Below are 11,798 nucleotides of genomic sequence, written 5' to 3' on the forward strand. Positions count from 1 at the left end.
GGAGAGTTTTTAGAGACACTTAGGTACTGTGTTTATTTTATAATTTTCATTCCCTCTTAGCTAAATGTAGACGCGATATTCTATAAATATTGATTAAAAATAACGTATTATATTATATAGGACATAGGACTATTATATAGGACATAGGATAGGAATATAAATTATATAGGACATTTTATTTAACATTTTTGTGTAACTCTTTTCGTTAATTGGAATATAAAGATAAAAGATTCTAATAAGTTTTTTAAACAGACTTCCCAAAAGATAGAATTTTGTATGCTGGATGACTAACATGTGACCATTGTTATTGCATGTGACCAGCTTTTTGTTGTTTTGTTTACGAGGAGCAAACCTTTCAAAAGGTTATAGTTTCAAAGGTATAGTAGGTTATAGTCCGCGTAAAACTGCTACTACACATGCTCGTGACAACTTCAGAGGGGACTAGCAGTTTGGCGCGGACTATACCCGACGACGTGGAAGCGACACCGGGTTATGTGGAATTTTTACCGCACTAAAATCCCCCCGGTGGCCGTCCTCAACGCTTGTTGAACTCCGGGATCTCCGACGGAACATAACTGAAGTCTTCAAGCGCGATACCCCGATCGGGCTCTGCCCTGGGCACTTTTCGCTCCTCCCACACCATCTGGTGTTTATGACGGGATGCGGCCACACATATCGCCATCCTCCCCCGGGTTGCTTGCTGGTGGGTTCGAGCTCTCACTCTCACGACAGGCAGGGGATACTGTAGCCCTATTCTAGTCCCGGGACTACAGGGACACCGCACCGGGGGACGCTATGTACGCCTACAGCATCTCCTTTTCCGGGCGGGATCGGCACGCTCCCGTTTGGCGTCCTCTAGTCCTCAGGAGTAGCAACACATCTGTGATCGGCTTCAGGTAGAACCTGATCTATATGGAGATGATTGTTTCTTATATATAACCTTATAAAAAACTTTAATAATATATTTCTGAATAGTAATACAATAATCTCGTGTTTGAATTTACTTCTAAATCAGATAATGCTTTTTTTTTTGATAATTTGGTCGACGTTTTGACTATCTACATTATTATTAATATTATAAAGAGGAAAACTTTGTTTGTTTGGTTGTAATGAATAGGCTCAAAAACTACAGGTCCGATTTTAAAAATTCTTTCACCATTCGAAAGCTACATTATCTACGAGTAACATAGGATATATTTTATATGAAATATATTTGATAAATAGATTTAGAGGCGGTACAAAGTTTGCCGGTTCAGCTAGTAGTGTATATTTTGTTACAATAGGAGATGGAACACAGATCTATATTTGGTCTGTGAGATGGAGACTTCCAAAGTTTTGACGTAAAAAAGGTAAAAATAATACATGCTACAGTTAAATATAATAATATTTAATGTATAATACTATTATATGACTTTTAATAAGATATTTAAGCCACATATTTATCGGAACACTTATCAAAAGGATTATGGTTGGCAACCTGTGGGCCGTGACCTTCTGACATCTCGCGGTCTTTTGAGGAACATAATATATTGACTTTAATTCATATTATAGACACAATTTATTCTTGGCGACCCTTTTTTCGCTGATCAATTTAAGACTAATGTGGAATGCGACCTGCCATAACCTCATGAAGCTTTTTATAATATAGAAGTAGCAAACGAGCATGCAATCCATCTGATGATAAGTGGCAAAGAGTAACCTTGCATGGTCATCTGTAATCAAACCCAGATAAAATTAAATTCCCATCTGAGATTGGCCATAGATGTATTCCTAACGCCTCGGAAAAGTATGTCTCCCTTACCACACTCTTCAAACCAGAACACCTCAGCACTTAACACTGTTGTTATTAGGCAGAAATAGACTTACCTACTCTGTGACCTGTTCCAACCATTGATCTAAAAATATCTAAAATAAAATATCTCCCATTCCTGATAAAATATCTCAAAATGAAATAAAAATCACTATGTTTTAGAATATTTAATATTACCGTTACAAGTTACAAATACATAATTGAATTAAGTATAAATGTTCGTGTATGAAGGACATCTAGTAAGCACGGGACATACAAATTCATACATCATTCATGCGTAATTGAGATGAAATAAACGAATCTTCTTTCTTCAAGTGTTGTGGTGACGCTCTTCAGCATCTTTATCTGAAATAAAGAAATGCAATTAGTTTTATTTTGAACTTCGTGACGAAATTACGATTCACTTTGACGAAACTTTGGACCTCGTAACGAATGAACTGTATATTTTTGACAAAATTTTGGATTACATACTGTTACAAAACTTCGAATTTCGATCAAGAAGCCCCTTTTAGTCGCCTCTTACGACAGGCGGGGGATACCGTAGTGCTATTCTAATCCCGGAACTACAGGGATCATATACAGTATAAAATTAACTTTATGTAAAAAAAGCTTATTATAATGTAAATCAGTACTTAAATGATAAATCCGCATGGTATGACAACTCCAGCTCCAACATCAATAATTAATCATATGTACCACTATGTAAAATTGTATATTATTTACCCTTTAAAAGATGCAAATACGCACACGTATGGAGTTTCTTGCGCCGCTTCTTCTCCATAGCGAAACACCTTCCGAAGCGGTGGTAGTTTGTTGACTTTCAAAAAGTATTCTATATGAATCAATTTTGAATAAATGAGATTTGAATTTGAATTACCCCCCGGTCAGTTGGTGAGCAGGTCCGGCGCACTGGAGTGCAGCAGGGCTGCGGCGGCGGCCGCGGCGGCGCACCAGGCATCTAACCGTCTAGCCAGGGCTCCGGCCCCTGCCCGCCCCACCGCACGGGCGCGGACCCACGACACAGACACCGTCTCGCTCACCTGCAAACAAACAGTTGGAACTTAATGTGTGTGTGGGTACACGACAAGTTTATGCGCCTCTCTATAGAGATACTTATAACCAAACACGCATGTCTGGTATGATATTCGTATGTAAGGATTAAGGAGTAAGTATTTCTTGTCCAATTTGTCTCCCTATACACCACGCACGATGTATTCTCTCATTCACTTTTTCAATGTAACCTACCTTGCACTGATGTACAGTAATACAGTACTAACATAATACCCCCCTCATTCCTCCCTATCTAACTGTAGATACTATCAAGTCACGTGACCTGTTCCCACATACCCCGCAGTCACTTGATCAATGCACGCTTTATTCCTCTAATAATTTTATATACCGCCCTTACCCCTTCTTCATCAATTTCCAATTTTGCCCCCTACTTACCTTTATCAATATGCCAACATTAAATTGAACTAAATCAACTAAGCACATTTGATCTATACGCTCACCCTCATTCGGTTAATATACTCCCTTATCCACCATTAAGCCCCCAACTACTAGATCAATTTATCCTCCACTTTACTCCCAGTCACGTGAGCAATGTACCGCAGTCACGTGACCAATGTAACCCCACTCCCCCCCAGTCACACGATCAATATACCCCACTCACTTGGTCGATGTGTCCGCGGATCAGCTTCTCCGCTAACGCCTTCATGACGAGCAGCTCCACCTCGTCGTGCGGCACGCGCGCCTCGCGAGCGATCTCGCTGAACGACAGCTTGCGTTGAGCCGATGTGCGGTTGAACGCCATCTGGTGGGGGAATGTTGAGAAATGTGGTGTAAACGGTATGGAAATAGAGTGTAAACGAGGGACGGGATGTGTAATATGAATGATGAAAGAGAAATGTTATGTAAACGTATAGAAAATAAATAACCGGCAGGTCTGTGTAGCTGGCCATGTATGATTTATGTTTTTCTATTGTGAAAAAGAATAAATGTAAAACAGTTGACCGAATAAGTATGTCATGTAAAACTAAGGAGAGCAGAAATATACGTTTTGGCTGGAAAAAATAAAACATCTTTTATTTAATCTCAACAAAACGCAGTGGAAATATAGTGTACACGAAGGTCGGGAAGTGTAATATAAATGATGAAAGAGAAATGTAATGTAAACAGTTAAGGAATGTAGGTATAAGCGATGAGGAAATATATTGTAAACCAAGAACAGTAATTTCAGTGTTATGACGTAGGATATATGTAGGAAATAAATGTTAAAGTCAAAGTGTAGTATAAACAAAGAAGAAATACAGTGCGTATTTTTAAAAAGAAATACTGTGTAAACAAAAGAAATGTAATGTAATAAAAGAAATATAGTGTAAACGAGTCAATTTAACACTGAGAATTGTACGAAAAACCTTGTAAATATTGAGAAATAGTATTTAAACGACGAATAATAAAATTAGTAAAAAATTAAAATATAAAAAATTCTGTATAGCTTTAATAACCTCAATAAATGGTTATCAGTTTACAATATGATTTATATATAAGCAAGTAAAGTTGAAAGAAAAGCTGTTAACAATAAAAGGAACTTATAAATCTAGTAAATAATACATAGGTACCTCCATTAAACACAGTATAGCAATCTTTTGCCTCAATTGTCTGTCCGCACGGTGTAGTTCTGGATTGGGGGCCTGCGCTCTGAAAATGTTAAAAAACATCAACATTATCATATAGAGAAGTAGGAGACGAGCATGCAGTCGACCTGATGGTAAGTGGCTACTGCCGCCCATGGACATCTGTAATCAACCCCAGATAAAACGAGACCCCTACCTTTGAAGGTGGTAGAACCTTTTGAGTTTAGACTCCGGCGGCACTACCGCTACACCTATTTCTGTTATAACAGCAGTGTAGCGCTGCTGTGTTCCGGTTTGAAGGGTGTGGTAAGGGAGACAGACTTTTCCGAGGCGTTCCGGCTTAGTCCTCAGGGGTAGCGGCGCATCTGTGGCCGACCTCAGGTAGGAATCTAATCTTATCTGGGGTTGTACAGATGTCCTTACGCCAGTAGCCACTTACCATCAGGTAACTGAATGAAATTTTCTTTTATATAATATTTAATGTATTTGACTTGATTTCCTATGTTATTTGAACTTTAATTGTTGTTCTTTTTAAGCTACACTAACACATTAGCTGTTTCCTGTAATGTTAGATGCAAGTTGTGAATAAATAAATATACCTGCGCACAACAACTTCAGAGCGAAGAACTAGAAGTTTGGCGCCGACTATACATACCTGATCTTCTCGAAGGTGACCACATCACCAGCAGCTACTGCTTTCACAAGCTCACATGCCCAGGCATCGGGAGTACCCTCCAAAGACTCCAGGATCGGATGAGCCAGCTAGAAACAAAGTGTATAAAAGAATTAGCCAAGCACGAGTTAATACATTTTCATTTTTTTCTTTAAGGAAAAATAAATGTATGAATAAATTGGCCAAGTGCGAGTTATTAAAGCAGTGATAGCCTAGTGGTTAAGAAACTCGGCCTCTCGTTCGAGGGGTCCGAGGTTCAAATCCCAGGCGCGCGCACCTCCGATTTTTCAAAATTATGTGCGTATTAGAAATTAATTATCACTTGCTAAAACGGTGAAGGAAAACATCGTGAAGAAACCTGCATATCTGAGAGATTTATAAAAAAAAAATATCTCAAACATATGTGAAGTCTACCACTATGCACTTGTCCAGCGCGGTGGACTATGGCCTAATCGTTCTCATTATGATAGGAGACCCGTGCCCAGCAGTGCGACAATAATGGGTTGATGATGATGAGTTATTAAATTTTCATTTATTTTTTATTTTAAGTTCTTTTTTAACGTATGCCGTAGAAGTAAATGAATTTTGAAAATTTGAACTGTCTATAATAAGCGATTTCTTGTATTGTAGTGTGCGTAAGACTCCTAATTATATAAGTTAGAATAAGCTTAGTATTAATAAAGACTTTATTCATTCAACACGCCTTTTACTCGAACCTGCTTGCTACAATCTCTACAGAATGTCGATTCCCATTTATTTACAAGCTTATTTATTTATTTCAATATTTGTTGTTAAAGCGGCCACAATACCAAATACTCTGGAAAAAAAATCAAGTATCTATTTATTATCGTTTAACAGAGCCTTGTGACAGACAGACAGACGGCGTGGGCTTAGTAATACTTCTGATTTTGCCCTTTGGGTACGGAGCCTCTCCCTATGGACATTTGCAACACCAGAGGAGTCACCAATGCAACGCTGGCTTTGAAGGAGAGCTCTGTGTTATCATTATTTTTCTTTTTTGTTATGTAGGAGTAACAGATGAGCATGCAGTCCACCTGATGGTAAGTGGCTACTGCCACCAATGGATATCTGTAATCAACCCCAGATAGGATTAGATATTCTTGAATGATGCGCCGCTACCCCTGAGGACTAAGCTGGAACGCCTCGGAAAAGTATGTCTCCCTTGCCACACCCTTCAAACTAGAACACAGCAGCGCCTAACACTGCTGTTATAACAGAAATAGATAGGTTGTCCAGGTCATTAGAAATAGGACTCGAATCGCAAAGTGCTTTACCACCTATAGTATAATTAGTTTAATAACTCACCAGCTCCCCCAAGTCATACACAGTGGGCGCTATAACAGCAGCAAGGGCTAATCGCAGGGCGGTGGCCCTTCTCGCCGCGAGTGGTAGGGCTGCACCACCTCTCTCGCAGCCAACGTAGCGGAGCGCTGAGCGGTAGTACTTCGCCATCGGACCACGGACCCTGGGGACATCACATCACTCAATATTTCTTAACTATACATAGGATCATATTATATCTTTATTTATAACCAGAATGCGCAGTACAGCTTTACCAGAATGTGCAACACATCCCAGAATATTATGTCATTTATCTTATATATAAAATTCTCGTGTCACAATGCTAGTTACCGTACTCCTCCGAAATGGCTTAACAGATTTTCACCAAATTTTATATGCATATTTAGTAGGTCTGAGAATCGGTTACTATCTATTTTTCATACCCCAAAGTGATAAGGGTTGTTCACCCTTAACATTTTTATATTTATATGGCAACACAATGTTTGCCGGGTCAGCTAATATTTATATATATTTAGGTATACTTATTAATTAATTCCACGGGACAATTGCGTCAATGGACCGTATCCTATCGCGGTCCCATGTCGCCATTGGATCCCACTGTGTACCCAATATGCTTCCTTGAAGTGATCCAAGGAATTAAATCGCGTGAAACAAGTTGTTCTACTAATAAAAAAAGAAAATAAATCTTAACTTTAATGTCAGATTTAGTTATAGGTGTTTGAATAAATATTACTTAGTAAAATTATGTTTGAATAAATATTATACACTTAATATTATTAAATAAGCAGTGATAGCTTAATGATTAATAAACTCGGCCTCTTCATAGAGGGGTTTAAATCCCAGGCACGCACCTCAGATTTTACAAAGTTATGTGCGTATTAGTAATTAATTATCACTAGCTTAAACTGTATCAAAGAAAACATCGTGAGGAAACCTGCATACCTGAGAAATATTAAAAAAGAAGTTTTCAAGGGTATGTGAAGTCTACCAATACGCACTTGTCCAGCATGGTGGACTATGGCCTAATGCTTCTCATTATGAGAGGCGACCCGTGCCCAGCAGTGGGACAGTAACGGGTTGATGATGATGATTTCAAATTTAATTATGTACCTATAATACTCCGACGCAAGTTTGTAGAATCTGCCATGCACAGGGGTGACTCCATCCGCATCCTCGAGGGTACCTTCCAGCTGTTCTATGATCTTCTCCGTGGCATCTAAGTCGTTTAGCTGTTCCAGATATATCTGCCCTTGGAGGACCTGGAATCAGGTATTGTCTTTAGTTGAATGGGTAAGCTGTTATTATTATTATTGAAGTATTAAAGGTGCGGACCACCTGATGATAAGTAGTTACTGCAGTCCCTAGACTTGGAATCTAACTTAGATAAAGACTACCCTACCTAAAGTTGACAATAGTTGCGTTACTGCTTAAGAACCGAGATATAACGCCTCATATAGTTATGTCTCCCATACTAATATTTGCACTCGGTGTCTATTTCACATTATGGTTCAACACTAGAGGCACCACTGTCACACCTATTTTATTACAGCATTGTTAAGCCCCGTGTTCAGCTGTGAAAGCAGTGGTAAAGGAGATATACTTATTAAAGGTGTTTTAACTTAGGCCTCAGCCAACCTCAGGTATAGTCCGCGTCAAACTTCTAGTTCACTCTGAAGTTGTTGCACCCAGGTGTAGGTAGAGAGCCAATGCAGTCGACTCAACTACAAGCATATACTCTGTAGCAACGTAAGGGTACACTAACTGCGCTATGTACCCGTGGGCGAGAGCAGGCAGCAGAGGGTGCCGGGGGGTCTTGTTCTAATATCTACAATTTGCGACGCGACTCGTTTCTATATTCGGAGCAGACTACCAGTTTGGCGCGAACTTTACCGAATTAGCGTCAAGTGTAATGCAAGTTTTTTTAATACTTCTATGGTATAAATAAAATATGACTTTTTACAACATACCTTACATAGTGTAAGTGCCTCATCATTCATTTTAACCTTAGCTTCCACCTTCTCAAGGAATGCGATGGCATCTTTCTTGTTGGTGTACTGCTCCACGATAAACGCTACAATCTCCACCAAGGAGAGGGGATTTATTCTGAAAATAGTATGTAATAAATACAAATGTTGTTATTAAGATTATTTTGAAGGTGTATTAGCAGTAACATAAATGAATTCCAGAATCTTTGTTTTGCAATTCTTGAAAAGGAAAACAACAATACAAATATATATACATTACTAGCTGACCCGGCAATCATTGTGTTGCCATATAAAAAAGGGTGAACAACCCTTATCACTTAGGGGTATGAAAAGTAGATATGAGCTGATTCCTACGAATATGCATATAAAATTTGGTGAAAATCGGTAAAGCCATTTTGGAGGAGTACGGTAACTAACATTGTGACACTAGAATTTTATATATAAGACAATATATGCACAATTATTATAGTTTTACAATTGATTATTCTTAATTACTGTAAATAGGTCGACCACTGACAACCAAATGACAATAATACATTTTATTATGAACTATTTCGGAGTTTTTATATACATTTAAATATTCATAGTCAGTATATTTGATATCGCTAATAGATAGAACCTTCTGTAGCACTCCAGAGGCACCACCGTCACACAAATTCATTCATACTAATATTACAATGAGCTTTGTTTGTAGCACAGATTAGTACAAATGCTATATAGCAACAATGCTATACTATGGTTTGTAGCGAAATTATTTTCTAGAATGAATAAACATAATGACAGTCCCAGATTTACAAAAATGTATTAATGTTCGACATAATCTACGTTTAAGATTACTTATTAGGCGTGAATTTACTAGATTAATGAGATTTCAAACAATGTTATTACCGCTAGTTCTGGCAATTATGTTTATGAAAGTGACTTGCAAAATACTTACTTGTTTTCGAAAACGCTAAGGAAGTTGTTGTAGAGCTGTATCAGATTGTCTCCCTTTTGCAATGAGGGATGCTTCACTAATTCCTGTAGTTTTAGCGTGAGCTGGTGCCATAGTCTGCAAAACATAACCCATATTTTATATTGAAATATATACCAGAAGAGAGATAAAGTGGGAGTGATACGTACTTTTTATTATAAAGCTCTTCCAATTGAGCCCAATCCGCCGCTAATTCAGGCTCAGTGGTCTGTTTTGTCGTTAAATAATTATTTACATCGAGAACGGCAAACTTTACGGAGGCCATCTTTCAAATTTGAGTGTAATGATCTGAAGTTAGCTACGTGTCATATGTCAAAACAGTTATATAGGCAAAAGTAAATTTTCTATTCTGCCAAGCTGAGCTGGTTACAGAGCCATCTATTGTCAAATGGTTGCATTATATAACACTGCCATCTAATATTGAATAGTTGAACAAATTTCAATTGTAGATAATGCCATCTAGCGTTCAGTAGGATGAACTTAACTACTAATATAGATGGAGCTAGTTGTCGATGCGGCATTGGAACGTTCCTTACTCTACATTCATGTATAGTTCATGATATTACTAAAACCATTTTTACTCAGCGTTAGGTTACTTAGGGCTCGAAAAAAAAATAAGTATTCTTTTAAATTGACCTCTTTTATATAATTGAATCCGAAAATGTAGAAGTCTATTAGATATTACTTAGAAAATAAAGAATAAATGCTATTTCGTTATTCCTAACTAGTGTTATTAAGGAATAACTTAGATATTTGTTTTTATGATAGTTTTATTTTTCTATTAAAAGTCTTAGCATATCCTTGTAATATTATTATACGTACCTACTTATAAATACGATAAATAGCCACGTTTAAATATTTTTATAATACAAGTAACAAATTGATAATAATCTCTGAACATAACGATGTTAAGTGTATACCATAGAGTATTATTATATACATGGTAGTGTAAATCTAATTTATAGGCATAATATATATATATATATATATATATATATATCAGTTCTGACTAAATAAGATAGGTAATAATGCGTTTCTAGTACAACAAATATTCATTCTTCATGATATTTTTTATTTTAACTTATGTCATATTTCTTAATGTAAGAGATAAAATGAGCTTACAATTCATCTTTGAAGATTTTTAATTTTGAAGTTTTAAAAGCTTTTGTGAAGTTCGACTTTGTAGGCATCACTGCTTCATCTATTTCTCATACTTGTTCTGGTTTGAAATGAGTTGAGTGAGTTATCCGCGGCATTCCAACTTAGTCCTTAGTCCACGTAGAACTTTAATCTTACATGGGGTTTTCCATGGGTGGTAGTGGTCACTTACCATTAGACGGACTGCATGCTTCTTTGTACTTGTATATTACGAGCTTTTGCCCGCGGCTTCGCTCGCATTACGAAGTAACATTTTCATCCCCTATTTTATCCCCTTGGGGGTAGAATTGATCAAAATCGTTTCTTAGCGGATGCCCACGTCATAATATCTACCTGCATGCCAAATTTCAGCCCGATCCGTCCAGTGGTTTGGGCTGTGCGTTGATAGATCACTATGTCAGTCAGTCACCTTTGAGTTATATACATTTAGATAAAAAATCTGCTGTTGTGTGGTCACTATGGCTTATGAATAGGTATGGATACTTTTTATAGCAGACGAGCATGCTCCACCTGATGGTTAGTGGCTACTGCTCATGGACATCTGTAATCAATCCCGAAAAGATTAGAATTCTACCTGAGGTCGACCACAGATGCACCGCTACCCCTGAGTACTAAGCTGGAACGCGGAAAAGTATGTCTCCCTTACCACACTTCAAACCAGAACACAGCAGCGTTAAACACTGCTGTTATGATGCAGAAATGGGTGTGATAGATGTGATTATAGAGTATCCACCCTTGTCTTAATGTACTTATAATGTTAATAATGAGATATTTTGTATTGTTCTACTTGTTTTGTATATAAAACAATATTTAATATAATTATAAACAAAACATCCCTATTTTCGCGTTATTACATAGGTATGATGTAAGTATTAGGTAGGTATTATGGCTTAAAGGGTGGAAATGGTGGAGTTATTTATACTTTTTATCTCATTGTATTTAAATTATTTCGTTCAAAAAGTAATTTTGTAAGAAGTAGGATGCAATTTTTGTTGAAACGACCTTCACACTTAATTATAAACATTAAGTTATTCATTAAGATTTAGGTTTCTCAAAATATGTAAGTATATTATATACTTTCATATACAATTAATAAAAGGCTGTTTTGTCATTACAAACGGACAATTAATTAATTTATTTGTATAGATGTAAAAATAGACAGACTTAACTCTGATATGTCCATACATATCTATGCTACTATCTTGTTCTTATTACCATTTTATACCATTTGTTCGAATTG

At 37.2% G+C, this 11,798-nt stretch overlaps 1 protein-coding gene across 1 annotated transcript; it reads right to left on the reverse strand.

Annotated features, from left to right (window-relative positions):
• Positions 1-2,032: 2,032 nt before the first annotated feature.
• Rpn9 (regulatory particle non-ATPase 9) lies at positions 2,033-9,703 on the reverse strand. The gene is made up of 10 exons (XM_073092498.1): positions 9,550-9,703; positions 9,365-9,478; positions 8,410-8,545; positions 7,553-7,701; positions 6,446-6,605; positions 5,102-5,208; positions 4,432-4,510; positions 3,483-3,623; positions 2,688-2,850; positions 2,033-2,155 (listed from the first exon to the last, which is right to left on the reverse strand). The coding sequence occupies exons 1-9, from the start codon at positions 9,663-9,665 to the stop codon at positions 2,695-2,697; spliced, it is 1,158 nt and encodes a 385-aa protein (XP_072948599.1). The 5' UTR covers positions 9,666-9,703; the 3' UTR covers positions 2,033-2,155; positions 2,688-2,694.
• Between the last annotated feature and the right edge of the window lie 2,095 nt (positions 9,704-11,798).

The sequence above is a fragment of the Epargyreus clarus genome, unplaced genomic scaffold, assembly GCF_041222505.1.
Source record: "Epargyreus clarus isolate Ecla_fem2 unplaced genomic scaffold, WU_Ecla_fem_2.2 ptg000036l, whole genome shotgun sequence".
Lineage (NCBI taxonomy): Eukaryota > Metazoa > Arthropoda > Insecta > Lepidoptera > Hesperiidae > Epargyreus > Epargyreus clarus.

Excerpts from the sequence above, each read along its gene's own strand:
- Rpn9 (XM_073092498.1), bottom strand. The coding sequence starts at position 9,665 with ATGGCCTCCGTAAAGTTTGCCGTTCTCGATGTAAATAATTATTTAACG. Across the intron at positions 7,702-8,409 it reads AGGCACTTACACTATGTAAG|GTCCTCCAAGGGCAGATATA; the intron begins GTATGTTGTAAA and ends ACCTGATTCCAG. Across the intron at positions 3,624-4,431 it reads CTATACTGTGTTTAATGGAG|ATGGCGTTCAACCGCACATC; the intron begins GTACCTATGTAT and ends TTCCCCCACCAG.